The sequence below is a fragment of the Chiloscyllium punctatum genome, chromosome 32 (assembly GCF_047496795.1).
Source record: "Chiloscyllium punctatum isolate Juve2018m chromosome 32, sChiPun1.3, whole genome shotgun sequence".
Taxonomy (NCBI): Eukaryota; Metazoa; Chordata; class Chondrichthyes; order Orectolobiformes; family Hemiscylliidae; genus Chiloscyllium; species Chiloscyllium punctatum.
The window spans coordinates 50,081,258-50,101,565 of NC_092770.1; the positions used below are offsets into that span (position 1 = coordinate 50,081,258).

The 20,308-nt window shown below is 37.8% G+C and overlaps 1 protein-coding gene across 3 annotated transcripts in view; it reads right to left on the reverse strand.

Moving 5' to 3' along the window:
• Window positions 1–2,299: 2,299 nt before the first annotated feature.
• dnm1l (dynamin 1-like) overlaps window positions 2,300–20,308 on the reverse strand; it is a 61,362-nt gene continuing 43,353 nt past the window's right edge. For all 3 annotated transcript variants that reach the window (XM_072552317.1, XM_072552316.1, XM_072552318.1), the window contains 5 exons: window positions 18,375–18,452; window positions 16,316–16,495; window positions 15,289–15,398; window positions 13,949–14,108; window positions 2,300–7,737 (listed from right to left, as the gene is read on the reverse strand). In XM_072552317.1, the coding sequence (XP_072408418.1) occupies window positions 7,681–7,737; window positions 13,949–14,108; window positions 15,289–15,398; window positions 16,316–16,495; window positions 18,375–18,452 (585 nt within the window). In that variant the 3' untranslated portion in view covers window positions 2,300–7,680. The remainder of the gene's footprint in view (window positions 7,738–13,948; window positions 14,109–15,288; window positions 15,399–16,315; window positions 16,496–18,374; window positions 18,453–20,308) is intronic.

The window sequence follows — 20,308 nt, forward strand, 5'->3', positions numbered from 1 at the left end:
TATTAACTCTATTTCTCTTCACAGATACTGCCAGACAGGTGAAGTTTCTACCACATTCTGTTTGCTTAATTATGATGGTCAACTTACATTTAAAAGACAGATTTTTCTTTAGCACTACTTTAAAAACGTTACAATGCAGCATCTAACACCAACATTTGAAGATCTAATAATAACATACTTACCTTTCAAAATTAGATGCTAATAGATGTAGTCGTGCAAAAGGTATCTAATTACAAAAATACAGGAATTTATCAGCAATAGGTCTCAACTGCCTGTTTTACTTAAAATAAAACTTTTTATGATTTTTTAAAATTTGGCATTCTCTTATTTCTATTAGTTATTTGGTTACTTATATATCTATCAGATGTTTCTTTCATGCAATTTTGGATCCTTGAATGGTTGATCCAGAATGATGAGAATGTGAAACAAATAACACTGCTTCACTTAATGGGAAACTAGACAAACAATAAGATAGAAGGAAACAGAATTATAATTATAGATAGAAAAATGGGTGGAGAAATACTAGCATGGACTGGTCAGGCCAAAAGGCCTGTTTCTATGCTGTATATTCTATGTCAACCTAAATTTATCCTTTTAGTCTAGTTAATAACTATATAATAAGCCATTTTGACACAACCTTATTTTTTTCTTTTAAGATAATCTGAATGGAAATCAGTACAATTTTAAAAGTAAGCATTCAAAAATTCCAGTTGTTTACTGAAAAAATGAAGCCACAAAATTCCATGGTTTAAAACCAACACATTTTTACTGGAGTTAAATAAAGCAAATAATAACCACTATCAACATAAATTAAACAAAAATTAACAAGCCAATATTAGAAAATCATAATGTTACAAACTAACTAGCAGATACAATTAATCTTTCAAATTTGGCCAGTAGTTCACTCAGCAGATCATCAACCTCCGTAATGAATCCCTTCAAAACTCGGCCTTTCTCACAAAGAATTTCAACTCTTCTACATTTATCATCTTCCCAACTGATAATGCTGAACCAAGGGCAGCACGGTGACTCAGTAGTAAGCATTGCTGCCTCATAGCGCATTCCACCTTCAAGTGGCCATCTGGAGTTCGCACATTCTCTGTGTCTGCATGGGTTTCCATCCACAGTCCAAGGATGAACAACTGGATTGGCAATTGGAAATGCAGGGTTACCAGGATAGGATACTTTTCAGAGGGTCAGTGTGGACCTGATGGACAAAATAGTCTGCTTCCACGCTGTAGGGATTTCTAAAATTCTACGTTTCAAAAGCAGTCTTTACCAAGAATTCTTCACCTTATGATGGTTTGAATGCTATAGATCAACTAATATTATCTTCAAGTAATAGAAATAATTGCAATATCTCCACATTTGCCTATAACCACTTCTGAAGCTAGCCTCTGGCTTCTCCAGCCTATCTGTACTGCATCACTGTGACTGTAATCATTTGTGCTCTGATGGAACTGTCCTTTTATATGGTTTCAGCTAGTTTCAGTCTCCCCACATATATTGGTTTCCAATTTCAATTTCAGTCTCAGTTTCCTTAGAAACTGGAAAAGTCAGTTTCCCTTTTAGGTTTCCATGCAGCTCCATCTCAAAAATATGCAAGCCTTTAAACCACATGCCTTTTGTTTTAAAGTAGGAAAACTAAAAATTCAGATAACCCACTATTCACCCACTACTTACCAATGAATTTACACTCCAAATTCCCATCACCAATTCATTTATTGGAGTCACACAATTTTGTCTTGACCAACCTCTGTCCACACACACACACACACACACACACACACACACACACGTATATATACGTAAATACACAGACTGGAATATATAAAAAGCAAATTTTGTTTAGTTATTAAATGATTGTGGTTGGCAAGTAATTGTTCAGCAAGTTGTGCATTTACATTTGTGATTTGAGTAGGATTTCTAATCATCATATAATTAATGAATCTGTTAAACAAATTAGCATTAAGAAGCCAACTATATTAAGCTATTAAAGCACATATTCCATTTTAGTACTAAGTTGACCCCTGATAATTTAAATTTGTTTACATTGAATTAACCAAGACAATTAGTAGAACAATAATTACTTTAGTAATTGTAAAGTTTGAATTATCATTAAGTTACCTTGGCAAAGAGTATATTATACTCATTTCAATACAAGACTTTTCTTAATAACATGTATAGTTTGGAGTTTTCAAATCCAGATGTTATGAAAATAGTGCAAGTGAATTAAAACCTGATGAGCAACAATTTACTCAACAACAGCTTTACAAGTCCAAGATGTCATACTCAATAGTAATCTTTACCAATGCTAATTCAATTTTATTGAGTTTGTGTGTCTTAAAAGATGAAAATCAAGTGAAATTATCAGAAATGGACAATGACTGTAGAGGTAGTTGGGTGCACGTGACATACAAAAAACAAACTGCACATTAGTATGTTTCAAATGCAAGGGATCCGTACATGATTCAAACATACAGGATGCAGGATTTATACTACAAACATATAGTTAACCATAAGGCTATCCAATAGTAAATAGCCCACTGTAAGGGGGATATACAACTTACTGCACACACACCTTGGTGAATGAAATTATATATGCTTGACATGAGTGAACAAAAACTTTTCATCCAATATATATTCAATCAAAAGCAAAAGGAAACACTACATTCACAAATGGAAGTGATGGAAATACTACAGTGAACCAATAAAAAAGGCCATAATTCATGCAATTATTTTATTCAGTGGCCAAAAACTGAGATAAGTAAGTAATGATGTGGAGGTGCTCAACGATGGAGCAGCACTCCAAAGGCTTGTACTTCCAAATAAACTTGTTGAACTATAACCTGGTGTTGTGAGATTAACTCAAGAAAGTAATATTCATATTGTGGCCATGTTAGGAGACTCTTTGGTTCCTCTAAGTCTACATGTTAAAATATAATTGCAACCATTGAAATAATTAAGTCATATGTCCAGGCAGACAGATGACAGCTTCAATCCCTGACCTGTGCTGACTTAATGTTAGTGTAGGTATCGATTCTCAATCAGCTGCAATCTTGGCAAAACTGTATACTTTACAATGGTAATCCAATAAGTCAAATTATTTTGTGGCATGGTTTTAGGTACTGAAATATATGATTCTATTCACTTGTTCTGTGAAAAGCAATGGTCTTGAAAATAATGCTACTCCAGAGAAAAACAGCGAAACGAGAAAAAAAATTGTTTTACACTCTCATTTTCATCCATTTGGCTTCAAGTCATCTCTCATAGTAAATAAAGACACCAGAAAACCATTACACAATAAGACTGGTTGTGTCTCACAGCCACTTGAAGAAGAACATATTTCCAGTTAGAAAAGGTGTGTTTCTGGAAGAATATAACGTAATTCTCACCACTGGATGTTTTGAGTCAGCACTTTCCTGAATTATAAAAATGGCACATCACAACTTAAGTATATCACAATCTTATAATTGTTTGTAAAACATAGGAATAGTCTGTCAGAGATCATCTCTACTGAATTGCAAACAATATTTATTTCTAGAAATACATGAATTAAGAGTTTTCTAGTCTCAAGTTCAGCTTGTTACTTCAAATTGCTATTTCATTTTCCTGTATCTTTGACATTATGTTTAGCAGAATTATAAGACATTTATTCACCAACCTGAAACTTTGCTTCAGACTACTGCACATTAATTCAAACACCATTAACTGAATCAAACATACAAACTGTAAATCACAAGAAAAAGGGAACTATGAATCATGCCACTAAGCTTAACTGATCATCCAGGATAAACTTTTGACCCATAATTCAGATAGAGACAATTTTACCAGCAAGTGGATCTTCTTTCTAATTTTGTTTTAAATCTTGTTTTGTTTCAGGTTTGAATCTTGTTTAAAAGCATTGTTGAACTATGTCTTAGTTCCTCCTTGCAATATAAAAGCTGTTGACTCTCAGTCAAATTTCTCTGGCCCTCTTCCTCATAAAAATATCAGGTTTAACTATGACATTCTGTTGCTTGTTGTTCTAAGATGAGATGTCGTCCCCACTGTTACTTCTTGAAAGTATTTAGTTAACCAGTTTCTTCTGCACTAACCAGATTATTTTGTTCCTCTGTAACTATCTGCTCCTTACAAATAGTTTCAGTCGATACATTGTGAAGTTAAGCATTGGATTATCCATTCTCTTGGCCTGGTCCCCCAGCTCAAACCATTAATACAAACAAGGCAAAGCCTCACCGTAGGAAGATAGAATTGTGTAAACAAGTTAGCTCTTTTTATGTCACTCAATGAGATCATGGCTGATCTGTGACCTAATCCCACACACCCACCTATTGTCCAATATCCCTAAATATCTTTGGTTAACAAAATTCTCAGATTTAAAATTAACAATCAATCCAGCATCAAACGTTGGCTAGAAATGTTCAAACTTTCTAACACTTCTGAGTGTACAAGTATTATCTAACATCTCTCCTGACAGACATAGTTCTATATTTTAATATTCTTGGGAACCACCATGCCAGCAAAAAAGTCTCTATATATTGTATCAGTTCCCCTTAATATCCTGAAAACATTATCAAACCAACCTTTGAAATTCAGAATTTCAGAGAGAATAAACCTTACTTTGTGTAATTTCTCTTCAGCATTTAACCTTTGGAATCTGGATTTCATTCCAGTAAATCTACACCGAACTGCAAGTCCAATAGTAATAATGTTATATTTCAGTTTTATAGATTATAGAGGTCAGCATTATAATAGATCTTTTAAATATTTTCTTTATCTGTTACCTGCAACTGTTTAGCACATTTTGATTAATTTTATGTATGGAACTCCTTGAAGCTTCACTGTTAACATTCACCATCTCGAAAGTACCCTGTTATATTGCTTTTTAGATCCACAGTGAATGATCTCATATTTAGTTATATTGAAATCCATTTGCCACAGTTTTATCCATTCATTTAATCTATTAATATATTTTTCTAACTTTATGGTTTCATTCTCACTATGTAGAATTCTGCCTGGCGTTGGGTAATCAGCAAATTTGGGTGCGTAGTTTTTTATTCGAGAATCTAGGACATTAATAAATAGCGAATAGTTGAGGCTCTAACAGTTGCTGGTGAAACAATTAAAAAGTATCTGCATTTTATTCTTCACTATTTTCTACATTTCAACATCTTTCCCTATCAGGTTAATAATTTCTATTTCATAAGCTTTAATTTTACCTCAAGGACTCTTATGAAAAACTTTTATCAAATTCTTCTCAAATGTCATGCATTAACATTCTCCTATTACATCAGTCACTTCTTCCAACAGTTCCAAGTGACTCATTGGACACGATCTATCCTTTAAAAATCTATGTTTCCTCTCTCTCTGATCAGCTGAAAATTTCAAAGCAGTCACTCTATCTGAAACTATAGACCCTAGTCATTTCCTGGTGTTAAATGTGGTGCTGTTAGATATCAAGTGAACTGTCCTAGAATTCTTTACATTTCCCTCTCACCTCCTAGATCTTCCCAAACTAAAGTCGTGGTTCCTCAAGAGTATTTTGGAAGACTATAAATAAGGCATCTGCAAATTCTCACCTTGCTTTGAAATCCTAGTATGGAAACTATTTGGTCTTGCAAGTCTGTCCCTCTTTGAAGATTTATCTTCTTCATTATAATTATTTGCAAATGTCAATTATTCTGCATCCCCATTTCAGGTTAGTTGCTTTGGGTTATGTGACATATTCTTCTCTTTCCTTACGGTAAATACCAATGAAAAGTAATTTTTCAAACATACCTGCCATTTTAAAATTTTAACTTACAATATCACAAATTAAGGAACCTAAATTGAAATTTTCTGCTCGAATTTTGAAATCCTATTGCAAGTTTCTTTTTATACTTCCTGCTTGCAGCTCTTTTGATCTTGGCACCCTTTGCTATTCTTTATGAATTTCCTCTGCACCAGAAGCTGTTTTGCATTTTTATGTGGTCTCCCTACCTCTTTGTGGCATTTATAGAAATACAGCCTTTGCCCTTTAGTGATATAAACAATATCACATTTAATTCTTTTTTGAACGCCTTTGATTTTAAAAAAATCATTTACCAATTAACAGATTTTCCCCATTTACTAAGGGCAGTCTCCACGTTATTCCATTGAAATCAGCTATATCCAATTCTGGAACATGATGAGCTGATACATGTTTCTCCCTTTTCTATTGTGTTAGTCAGCATTCTGCATCATTTTTGTTGTTTCTTTTAGAATGATTATCTACAGAAGAGATCAAACAAGCCCATACTCATGTCCAGCACACAGCACAAATAGTTATGTTTTTCTAACAACCAGTAGAAGCTGAGAACTATCCCAGCATTATTCGTGCTTGGAATGGAATTGGTCATTTTTTGACTCCTAACATTTATTTCAATTTCTTTTTCAAAAGATGAAGAATGAAAGAAATCGGGAAAAAAATTGTAACAAAGGAGTTTTTCCCAAAAGTCCTAAATCAAATTGCAAAATATCAAATAGAAATTTATCACTTAGTAATGTAAATGCATTAACCCTAAGTGGTAAGTGAAGGCCTAATGCATTGAGAGATGAAATAGCCATTTCTACCAAGTATATTGCATTATCTAAGAATGGGAGCTCAAGTCTGGAAGCCAGCTATAAAAGAAACAATGTATGAGTAATTATTTCTGGTTTGAGTTGGGAAAGGGGTATAGCTAATTCTTGTTCTTCTGTGATACCTTCACTGATCTATAGAACAGCAAATTTTTCTTTTCATGTATTTATAAGCATAAATTCTTACATCATGACCATATTCATTCAGAAATGATTGTCACAGAAGTTCCCCGCTTCAACATCCACACCCAGCCCAGTAGGGATATAACAGCCTTAATTCACTTGCATTAGGTCTGAAGGGTTTCCTGTCACTTACTACTTTGTCCTCTCAAAATCAGTCAATCATGCTAACTTGCTTTCAACATCTCCTGCTCAGACAAGCCTTAGTGTGCTGCTCACTGTCTCAGACAGTTCTCACTCATTCATAAGTCTTCATTTTTGTTATAATTTGGCCTGCTTCATGAACTACATGGTAGAATTATACTAGAGTTTACTAAATCCAAAAGTTGGCAACTTATGCAGACCAGAAAGAAATTTTCACATGTAAATATTTGGTCCTTGGCCATGTGCTCTTGACAACATGGACACCTAGAAATCAGTAAAAAGATCTCTCTTACACCTAATGGAACATTTCTGCAGATTACTTGGTGACTTCACGTGATTTATAGGCAAAAATGGCTAATGCAAAATATTATTTCTTTTAAACTCTTATGTACTGTATAACCTTAAATGCCAACGTAATGAGCAAACATTGCAGAGAGATCAAAAAGCTGGAATGGAGGCAAGATCAGTGGATTTTGTGATTCCAAAGATTTCTATTTCCAAATTAAACTTACATTGTGCTTTCTACCACACAGAACTATGAAGCAAATATTACACAAGCTCAGTAAGAAATACTACATTAAGGGCTTGACATTTACGATGTTGAATTTCTGTAGTTTTCGTCACAGTACCACAGCTGAAAGTTCATAAATACATTTTTACACAGTAAGCAAATGAACAGTGCACTTTTCAATTCAGCAGCATTCAAGTAGTTGATGCATCCATCCATGGTAACGCTAGGATGTGTTGCCCACAGGTTCACCACAGATGTGTTTCCCGTATTTCTGCAATAACCTGACTAGCTCGTTGTAAGGCCTGTTTGGGAAGAAAAACCATTTAAGATCAGTTTATGGAAAGCAGGGAATGAATTTGGAGCAAGCCCAATTTTTACAAAATAAAAATCTCAGTGCAACATCACAGGAAGCCTGTGAGTTGATTATTGTTACAACTTTGTTTCTCTTTTGGCTTAAATTCTCTCCCAGCAATAAAAGTGCACATCTCAGATAAATAGCTTGAAGAGTGCCAAATAGATTGAGGCTGTAATTATATAATCAATCAACTCAACTATTACCTGATAAACACACATTAACAAATAAACAGTAAAAATGCCAATAAGTAGCTTTATTACTAGATTAACCCATTCATCAAGTATAAACAGAAGACAGTGCAACTCATGGAATCTCCAATGAGCTGGAGTGTACAACGTCTCCAGATGGGAATGCCAAGATGTTCCTCATGTCTTGGACTCCACAACTTGCAGCAGTGTAGGTAGCCACAGCAGCTCAAACTTTGGGTCTCTGAACTTGAGCAGTAGTTGGCATCACTTTAGAGCATCCACAAAGCTAAGATGTAGGGAACACATTTCAAGATGTGGTCATCTCAAATATAAGTGTATGCAGGCAGAAACAAAATACATGATTGCCAGGCAATCATGGTGGACCAGATAAATAAAGCAGGAATCTCTAAATTGCATCTTACTTTCCAACCAGTATAGCATTCTGAACAAAAGCAAAAGTACTGTGGATATTGAAGGTCTGATATACAAACAAAAAGTGCTGGAGAAACTCAGCAAGTCTGGCAACATCTGTGGATCTGAAGTGGTTCCAGTAGAGTAATATTGGATTTGAAACATAAACCGTTCTCTCTACAGACCAGCTGAATATCTCCTGCAGCTCCTGTTTGTATTTCATTCTGAATACTGATGAAACTGTAGGGCTTCCCGTGAAATACAGCAGAAGCAAAATCCATGACAGCATGGCTGGCTCAGTGCTACAGGGTAATGGGCAACTGGAAGACTGAAAAAGCAACAGTACCAGAGATTCAATAACAGGGCAACAAACAGGCATTTCTGTGGAGATGTGAATCCAGCATGGTATTTTACCTCCCTGGTGCGAGCATTAAGGATATCACCATAGGGCTGCAAAGCACACTAAGGACGTGTGAACTGCCAGTGATCATGGTCCACACAAGCACTAGTTACATAAGTTGAATGAGATGTGATCTTCCAGGTAGAGTTTAGAAAACTGGGGAGGAAACTGGCAATTAAGATAATAATTTCAAGATCATTTCTGGTCTCACAAAAACAAGACAAAGGCAATGAAAACATGGTTGGAGAGACTATCCAGGAAAGAGGGCAGTAGACTCATGGACATTGCAGCAAGACCTATATAGACATGGCACACTGCACATTATAACAGGGATTTATATCCCTCCAGAGAAATGTGTCAGTGCTATTACAGGGAGTCATATAGCACAGAAAGAGACCCTTTGGTCCAACCAATCTATGCCAAACATCATCCCAAACTAAACTAGTCCAGCCTGCCTGCTCCTGGCCCATATCCCTCCAAACTTTTTCTATTCATGTTTCTATCCAAATGTCTTTTAAATGTTGTAATTGTATCCACATCCACCATTTTCTCAGGAAGTTCATTCCACACATGAACTACTCTTACCTTGTCTTTTTAAATCTCTCTCCTCTCACCTTAAAAATGTGCCCCTTCGTCTTAAACTCCCCCATCCCAGGGAAAAGACAACTACCATTAACTCTGTCTCTACCTCTCATTGTTTTTTAAACTTCTGTCAGGTTGTCTCTCAACCTTCTACACACCAATGAAAGTAATCCCAGCCTATCCAGCCATTCTTTATAACTGAAACCTTATATCCAACATCCTGGTAAATTTCTTCTGAACTCTCTATCAAGCTCAATAATATCATTCTTTTAACTGGTGACCAGAACTGGACACAGTATTCCAGAAGAGGCCTCACTAATGTCCCCTACAACCTCAACATGATTTCCCTACTGAGCAATGAAGGCAATCATGCCAAATGCCTTTTTAACCACCCTATCTATATGTGATGCAAACTTCAACGGATTGTGTACCTGCACCCTAGGTGTCTTTGTTCTACAACACTACCCAAGGCCCTACTATTAATTGTGTAAGCCTTACCCTTGTTTGTTGCGCCACAATGCAGTAACTCTCATTTATCCAGCTCGAACTCCATCTGCCATTTTTCAGCTCATTGACCCATTTGATCAAGATCCCTCTGTAATCTTAGAAAACCTTCTTCACTGCCTACAATGCTGGGGAGGATTTTATAACAGTTCTTACATGGGATGTGGATGTTGTTGGTAAAGCCAGCATTTGTTCCCTATCCTTAAATGCCCTCAAACTAAGTGGTTTGCCAAGCCATTTCAGAGGACAGATCAACCACACTGCTGGTGGGTCTGGAATTACGTGCAGGAAGACCTGGTAAGGATGGCAGATTTCCTTCCCTAAAGGGTAACTCAATGGCCCTATTACTGAAAAACACTTAATTCCAGATTTATTAAATGAAAATTTTAAATTCCCCAACTGCAGTCAGAGGATTTCAAATCCATATTCTCATAACATCATTCCTGGTGTCTGGATTTCTAGCACAGTGGATATGACCGCAGTCCCGTCCCTCTCCTTGACAGGGTTATGGGGACCAAAGTCAAAAGTATGGCACTGGAAAGGCACTGCAGGTCAGACAGCATCTGAGGAGCAGGAGAGTCAATGTTTCGGCATAGGCCCTTCATCAGGAATGTTAGAGAGTGCAGGGGAGCTGGGGGAGGGAGCGAGAGAGAGATAAATAGGAAGGTGAGGGTGGGGGTAACTGGGAAGGCAATAGGTTGACGCAGATGGAGGGGCGATAGTAATAGGTCAGAGAGTGGAGGGTGGACCGGATATCTGGGAAGGAAGATGGACAGGTAGGACAGTTCAAGAGGGCGGTGCTGAGTTGGAGGGTTAGATCTGGGATGAGGTGGGGGGAGATTTAGAAACTAGTGAAGTCGATGTTGATGCCATGTGGTTGAAAGGGTCCCAAGTCGGAAGATGAAGCTTTCTTCCTCCAGTCATTGAGTGGACTGGATTTGGTTGAGGCGGCAGCCCAGGACTTGCATGTCATTGGCAGAGTGGGAGGGGGAATTTAAGTGGTTGGCCACAGGGCAGTGGGGTTCTTTGGTGCACGTGTCCCAGAGATGTTCCCTGAAATGTTCCTTGAGTTGGCATCCTACTTCCTCGGTGTAGAGGAGACCACATCGAGACCAACTGACACAGTTGAGATGAGGTGAGGTGTTTGGATGTGTAGGAAAATCTCTACCGGATGTGAAAAGTTCCTTTGGGGCCTTGGACAGAGGTGAGGGTGCAGATTTTATGCCTCTTGTGGCAGCAAGGGAATGTGCTGGGAGTGGAGAGTGGGTTGGTTTGTGTGGACCTAATGAGGCAGTAAAAAGAAAATCCAAGACGAACACAGAGCTGGAAGAAATAGATACCAGTACAATAACAAATTAAAAGACATTTGTTGAGATCAGAGTAGGAGGAAGTGCAATAAGGTCTATTTTAGTGTTAATGTGCATCTACCTGGATGTGTGAACTGTGCAAAGAAAAGAGAATAGACTGGAATAGACCGACAGCTACCATAAAAGTAAATCCAACAGTGTTTAATCATCGATATTTTAAAATGGTGAAGAATCAGCGGGTCTTATAATGGACTTAAAAAAGGATTTAAGATAGCAGCAAGGAATTTGTTGATAAAATGATTTCTGATATTAGACAGGCTGGCATAGATAAAATGTCACCAAACCAGAAAGATGCATCCAAGGAACTCTCAGTGAAAATTTTATTACAGCCAATGCCTGAGCAGAGTGGTACCAGAGGACTGCAGAACTGCAAATCTTACATCCTCAGTCAAGGAGAGTTCCAGGATAACCCAACAACCACAGGTTAGTTTGATCTTGGAGATGCTTTTAGAAATGATAATGTCACCATTACTGAGGAAAATATGGTTTCATTAAGGACAGTCAGCACAGATTTAGTGAGACTGATTTAACTTGCTTGAGCTTTTTGATGATTATACAGAGGGTTGATGAGGGCAAAACAATTGATGTGTACACAGACTTCCAAAAGGCATTTGATAAACTGTGACATAAAATATTTGCCAGCTTATAAAAAAGACTTAGAAACTTGGCTCAGTGACAGGGAACAGACAACATATTGAATGGTTGATTTTTGGGCTGGTGATATATTGAGTGGGGTTTCCCAAGTTACAGTGTAGGACACCTGCTTTTCCCAACATAAATGAATCAGATAGACTTGGATTTATAGGCACAATTTCAAAGTTTGCAGATGATCAAACTTGGAATCATTTGGAACTGTAAGGAAATCAGTGCCAAAGGACACAGATAAGCTGGTGGAAATACCAGTTAACACATAATTTAGAGAAGTGAAAAATGCTTCATTTTGGTCAACAGAATGAGGAAGGGTAATATAAAATAAAGGCAACTATTTTAAGGGGGTGGGGGGGAGGGGTGGGTGCAGGTACAGAGGGACCTAAATATAGTGCGCACAAATGCAAGAAATTATGCTTAAACTTTATAAAATACGGTTCAGCGTCGACTGAAGTATTATGACCAATTTAGGAAACCACATTTGGGCAAGATATGAAGGCATAAGAAAGAATGCAGTAAAAAAATCATAAAACCATATGACCATAAAAAATAGGTCAGAAGTAGGTTGTTTAGGCTTTTGGGCCTGCTTTGTCATTCAATAGGATCATGATTGCTTTAACGTTCTTCACGTCCACTTGCCTGTGCAATCTTTGATTCCACTACTGATCAAAAATCTATCTCAGCCTTAAATAAATGCAAGGGCCCTGAGCCACAGCTCTGGCAAGGAGTTCCAAAGACTCGGAACTCAGAATAAATCCCTCCTTATTTCAGTCTTAAATTGGTGCTCCTTTATACTGAGACGACATCCTCTGGTCCTAGACTCTCCCATGAGGGGAAATATCCTCTCAACATTTACCCTGTCAAGCCCGTTAAGAAGCCGATATGTGTCAATCAGATCACCTCTTATTCTTCTAAACTCCAATGAGGAGAGTCCCAACCTGCTTAATCTTTGCTCATAAGACAATCCCTCTATACCAGGGATCATAGTGAGCTTTCTGAGCTGCCTCTTGTGAAATTTGTTTAAACAAGTGGACCTAAACTGCTGACAATACTCTAGATGTGGTCTCAGCAACATCTTGTGCAGTTGCAGTCAGACTTCCCTTCTCTTATACTCCAATACATTTGCAATAAGGAACAAAGCCCAAAGATTTTCAAGAACAAATCCAGGGATAAGGAATTGCAATTATCTAGACAGATTAGAGAAACTGGAGGAGAAATTTGGAGGAGATTTGATAGAGCAAATCTAAATCATTGGGAGTTGGACACAGACAAGATACAGAACCAAAGTTCAATAATTTAAGGTGACTGGTAAAAGAAGTAATAGCAACATGAGGAGAACTTTAATGAGAGGTTAGAATTTGGAATGCACAGTTTGTACGTGTGGCGGAGGCCAACTCAGTCAAAACCTTCAAAAAAAGAATTGAAAAAATTACCCAAGGAAAAAAAATGCACAGCTGGGGGAAAGTTGAGGGAATGGAGCCAGGTGAGTAGTTCTTGCAGGAAGCCAGCATTGATACAGTTCGACCAAATAGACTCTGTCTTGGTTATGACATTTGTGTGATTCTATGAAATGATAATGACAATGCATTGCATAGAACTGTACAGTTATGCAGTGCATAAAAGGTAAGATTTGTTATTCTAGGAGGTAAACATTGATACACATACACTCCCTTGAATGAGTCTCCAACTTCAGCCTGTTATATAGGAAGGCACCACAGAGCAGTTTATTTATCTTAAGTTGAAGGAAACACAACTTGCACATAAAGCAACATAGTTCCTGTTCTCGCGAAGGATAACAGGGTTAGCAAATGACAAAAAAGTGGATAAAGAACGGAGCGTGAAAAAGCACAGCAGCTTTCAAGCTAAAATGTCGACTCCCCTCCTCCCCTAATGCTGTTTGACCTGCTGTCCTTTTTCCAGCTCCACTCTTTATCTACTCTGACCTCCAGCATCTGCAATTCTCCATATCTCCAACTAAGAAATGACAAGAACAATTCAATAAAATTCACTTATGAAATACTCCATTTTCTGATTATTTATAAATTATACAAATAGTACCTTTAGCATGTCTGCAGCCTCCTTCCTGCGTTGGGCCATATCCTCTGATTCTGTAAGAAGATCTTCCAGCAGCATTGATTTGTAGAGTTGACCAACCAATTCACTTTGAAGATTATCCTTCACATAATTGACTAGGAAATTCATCACAGCCTTTGGCACACTAAATAATGGCAGAAGAACTTAATTGATATGCTTCCCTTGATAACACATATTTGTTGACAAGTTACATGGAAATGTAGAACTAACTAGTTCCACTTCTTTTAACTCCATTGAAAAATGTTCAATTCTCTAGTAAAGCGAGAGATGATCACTACTCTCAATACATACTTGGAAATCAGAAGGAGCTAGTATTCAAAATGTTTACAATATAGCAACTTCCAAGTCTTTAATAATGCTACGCTGTGATAAAAATTCCGCAGGAGTAATGAAAAACTGACTTCAATCTATTTCCATGCAACAATGAATGAACACAGGAATATAGGAATAGGATGCAGACACTTCAAAAGGGATCCATCGGGCCATCAACTTTACAGCTTAACCAAACTTAATCTATACAAAATTAAAAACAAAATGGTTTATGAAATAAGTTATCCTGTACCAAAAACTAATTAGGAAGGAATAAATGAACAATAAATATGCATACAAATATTTCATTAAAAAACCTAAAGTTGGAAGCAATTTGTGGGATAGTTGTAGATGGACCTTGTTCAATCACCTGCTTGCATTCAGATTAACAGATGGGCACTATGATTTGTCTTGGAACACAGGCAACGGAGTGGGTCCGTCAGTCCATTGAGCCATCTCTGCCTATCTACTGTGGCTGATCATCTGACACAATGGCACCTGCCCACACTATTTCCGTATCCTTGATGTCATTAGTCTCCAGAAATACAGCGATTTCTGTCTTCAACATGCTCAATGATTGAACTCGGGTACAGCATTCCAAAGATTCTTAGCATCTCTAGATTCTTATTCCAGATCATTATTACGAAAATCCTGAAGGTACATATATTTGGATATTATGACCTCTCCAATATATCAGCCTGACTAGACCTAAGATTACACATACAGAATGGCCACCTAATGAAGGGACTGGAGGTTATATTATATCCAAATCAAGGAATAAAAATCTTCCCGCAGGGAACATTAATGTGAAGTGTGCTGTTGCTGAAAATATAAACAATTGCCAGAAATTTACAGAAACAGGCAAAAAGATGATCTAAAGTCATTCCACTACATTAATGAACTATTGTAAAGAACCTTTGTACTGTACGTCATGAACTGCTTTGCGCTGTACATCATGAACTGTCCACAAGAACACTGTCTTATTAGAAACGTACCTGTCCTGGATATTTTTTCTCACAATAAGGAAGTAGGATTTGATGAGTCGTTCAATAACTTCACAATCTCGTTGCTCCCGTGCTGAAAGTTTACGTGAGACAGGAACACGCTGTAAAAATGACATCCTTTTCAATTACTGCTTTAAACAATGTTTCAGATGTTAAATAAGAATGGAAATATTTGCTTCCATTGTATACTAGTCCTCGGATGGCAAATGGGTTTCAATAAAGTCCATTTGCAAGTTGATTTGGACACAAGTCAGAACACAATGCAGGACAATGTAAAGTGGCTATTCATAAGTGCAGGAAATATTTGTATGTGTGGGATTGTGTTCATAAGTATGAGCATTTGTAAATCGGGAATCCCCATACATCACTGGAGTACAGTAAAGCAAATTAACTTTGTGTGTACCATCTACTGGCACATGGAAACAAATTAGTGATGGCTGAGATAAATCCATTCTGTTTCCCAATAAAGTGTTGGAATTAATTCAGCTGCTTTTAATGTTTAAAATTTACAATCAATATCAATTTCCACCGATAATTTTCGAGCCTCCTGTCAATTGTGTTTCTAAAGTATACTTTTACCAAAACTAAACAATCAAAATTGTATTCTGCCTCTACATAGTCAGATCTCTGTGCAACATCTCTTGTCTAAGATGAAATGACAAATGAAAGTTGAACAAAAGTAAAATAATTTAATAGAGAAATATTTGTGTTTTAAAAATGAATACACATGGTCAACTTATCAAAGGGAGGTCGTGTGGCTCCACTGACAGTACCCCAGCCAGGTCCCATTCCAGGGCTTTGATGGCAGGAGAAGGTGCATTTTCGATGCAACCCCAAATAGGTTGATTATCAACCTACAAATCTGTTCAGCTTTGTATGGATGGCAGAAAGAGCAGGGGACACCCCTAGTTAGCTATGCTTGATGTGAAATGGGGCCCCTCAAACTATACCCACTAGCTGCAGGCTCATGATCAGTTCCAAGGAACAGAGAGTGATAGGAAAAGGAACTACATCCTACCACATCAAGGAAATTTACTGATGGTCCCCTATGCGGACTCCCAGGACCTGGATGTTTAGGTTTTTCTTCAGAAGATCCTTCTTCTGGCTTTGCAGTAGATGGTTTCAACATTCCTCTCCAGTTGCCAGTTGATACACTATCTGGATTTCCATTCTGTATTTGAACTTCTTTCCCTGAAACCTGAAGAGGGTAAGAGAGGTATCAACAGCTATAACAAAGTTATCACTCAATGCATTCAGGCTCTTTAACTTCTAGGTATTCAGAGGATTGAAGTATTTCTGGAAGTTTACAGGAGTATTCTGCATAGTGGAGAAGTAGGATAGTTGCACATACACAATCATTAAGTGAGAACTGTGACACCTGAACCTATTACCAGACAGCAGAACCTATGAAACATACAGAGATGTTTGTGAAACAAAGCAGTTCCTCCAACACAACATACTTTGTTGTCAAATTTCAATATCATTTGCCAGGACTCTGTTTCAAACCGAACCAGTTAGCTTTCAGTCAGTGTGCACTGTATTTTGTACTAAATTCCATTCAAGTTTTCTTTTGTCAATGCATTTCACTGTTCTCACTATTATTGCAGAAGTGTAGCGCTATAAATTTGCCCATCATTTCTATAGGTGGTGATGAAATGCATTATAAAAGGGGGGTTCATTACATATCAGTGTGACATGTAACAACAAAACATTGTTCTTCTAATGTCCCTATTGAGACTTTTGTTTAATAATGCTCCCCTTAAGGAGAAGCCATAATTTTTTTTTTAATTCACAAGATGTGGCTGCCACTGGCTAGGTCAACATTTATTGCCCATCCTTAAGTACCCAGAGGGCAATTAAGAGTCAACCAGATTGCTGTGGATATGAAATCACATGTAAGCCAGACCAAGGAAGGACGGCAGTTTCCTTCCCTAAAGGTCATTAGTAAACCAGATGGGGTTTTCCAACAATCAACAATTCAAGTTTATTTTTGTATTGAATTGAAATTCCACCATCTGCCATGGCAGAACATGAACCCAGATTCTCAGAACATGACCTGGGTCTGTGAATTAATAGACTAGCAATCTGACTTTAGGCCATCTCCTCCCCTGTTTCTATCTTATGGGAAGATGATTGCCTATTCGTATTATTGCTAGACTATGAATTCAGATACTGAGTAATGTTCTAGGGACAAGGGTTTGAATCCTGTCATTAAATTCAAGAAAAATCTGGAATTAAGAATTTAACAATGATCATAAAGCCATTATAGATTTTCCAGAAAGACCCATCTGGTTCACTAATGTTGTTACCTGATCTGGCCTACAAGTGACTTCAGCAACTTGGTTGGCCCTTAACATCTCTCTGGGCAATTAGGAGGATGGGCAATAAATGCTGGCCCAGCCAATGATACCCATATCCTGTGAATGAATAAAACAAAATCATTGCTGACAGCAAATCTGACAAGATACTATGATGAATGAATTCATGGTGTGAGATGAGAGTTAGAAAATACAGGCATTAAGATCAGTAAATGTCTTGTGAATCTAAAACTTAATCCTGTCTTTAAAGCATTCAGATTAAAACATTCTCAATCAGCATAAGCCAAATTTGATTGTGCTGCAGCTGCCTATCTTCGATCTGTCAGTTGAAGCTTCATTTTTTATCATCCAAAAGCACAATAGGTACAGATGAAGGTGGCCATTCATCACAGATATAAAATGTTTTCTAATGAGATTTGTCTTCCATAATCTACCAATACCAGTGCTGATTTGTCTGTATGTGAACAAAAAAATTTTGATATCAGTGATGTGTTCCTTTCACTACATTGAATTTATATTTCATAATTTCATTTGTAGTAGTACTCAGCGTTAGCTATTTCCTAAATTGTTCGTTAATGTTCATTTGTATAAGGATACTGACTAATAACTTGCTTTTACAAAACTGTCAAGACAGTAAAGTTTATGTCGGTACCATGGCAGTTGGAAAGTATTTTCCACAAGAAGAATGAATTAGAGCCACTTTTGATTTACATTAAAATGTAAAGCCACAACAAAGTATGCAGCAGATAGGTGACCAACCTTTCCCTCAAACTCAGCAGAAGCAACAGCAGACGTCTCCTGGGGAGGGGCAGACACAGTACTGGGAGCTTTAGAAGACTGTAGCAAGTAAAGAGAAGCAAAAGCAAAAACAAAATGTTGAAAGGCAAGTACAATAACTACTGTAGATTTCTTTAAAACAAAGGCATAGCTGTAAAGAAAATACTTACCAGATTCACAAAGTTATAAGTCTTCCTTCTTTTCAGATCTAATTTATTGAGTAAATGATGCCAAATTAACTGATCTAGTGGATAGTTGGAAAGAAATTCAATGCTTTCAACCTAACAAGTATGCCTTAATTTTTTTAAATATTCACTCATAAGGTGTGGACATTGCATTTATTGCTCATCAGTACTGCCCAGAGAACACATTATGGGTCACGGGGATCACATGTCGACGATAGCAAATAGCAGATTTTCCAAGGTAAGTTTGCCATAGTCCTACCAGACCGTAGTGCTGCTCTTTCATTAGAGACACAATGGTAATGGTTTAACCCAAGGGTCACCACGCCACAGGCAAGAGGAAAGGCTGAGGAGAATCCTTCATGGTAACCTCAGCCAATGCAGGAATTGAAATCATGTGATTGGGATCACTTTGCATTACTAGAGTCATACAATGTCATGGAGTCACACAGCATAGAGACAGGCCCAATGGCTCACCACGTCTAACAAACACCAAATTATATTAACACATTTACCTGCACTTGGTCCATATCTGACTAAGCCTTGGCATTTTAAGTGCTTACCCAGATGTTTTCTAAATGTTGAGAGAAGCACTGCTCTCTCAAGCTTCATGTTCCGAATTTCTCCCACCCTCTCTGGATGAGAAAAAAAAGTTACCTCAGATCCCTTCTCAACCTCTTCCTCCTCACCTTAAACATATGCCCTCAAGTCTTAGACACATCTATCTTGGAGATAAGATTCTCATGATCTCTTCTGTTTATTCCTCTCAATTTTGTATATCTCAATCAGATCCCTCCCACGTCTTCCCCCATACCTAACCCTACCTCCAGGAAAAGCAAACCCAGGCTATCCAGCCACTCCTCATAACTGAGGCATCCTGATGAATCTCTTCTGCACCCTCTCCAGTGTCAACATGCCTGGCTGGCCACCAGAACTGCATTAGGTATCCCATCTGTGGCCTAACCAATATTTCATAAATTTGCAATATGACTTCCTTGCTCTTATATTCCAGACCCTGACCAATATAGGCAAGCATCCGATACGCCTGCTTCACCATCCTGTCTACCTGTGCTAATACCTTCAGGGATCTATGGACTTGTACACCAAGGTTCTTTCGTTCTTCAGTATCCCCACGACCTACTATCCATTGTGTATATCATTCCCTTAAACATCTCCAAAATGCAACACCTGACATTTATCAGGATTAAATTCCATCTGCCATTGCTCTGCCCAATTTACCAGCTGATGAATATACGTTTGTATGTGCAAGGTTTGTAGCTCAGGTTGAGGTTTAGGGTGTAGGTTTGCTCGCTGAGCTGTAGGTTTGATATCCAGACGTTTCATTACCTGGCTAGGTAACAACATCAGTGGCGACCTCCAAGTGAAGCGAAGCTGTTGTCTCCTGCTTTCTATTTATATCTTTCTCCTGGATGGGGTTCCTGGGGTTTGTGGTGATGTCATTTCCTGTTCATTTTCTGAAGGGTTGATAGATGGCATCTAGATCTATGTGTTTGTTTATGGCGTTGTGGTTGGAGTGCCAGGCCTCTAGGAATTCTCTGGCATGTCTTTGCTTAGCCTGTCCCAGGATAGATGTGTTGTCCCAGTCGAAATGGTGGTTTGTTTTTCATCCGTGTGTAGGGCTACGAGGGAGAGAGGGTCGTGTCTTTTTGTGGCTAGCTGGTGTTCGTGTATCCTGGTGGCTAACTTTCTTCCTGTTTGTCCTACGTAGTGTTT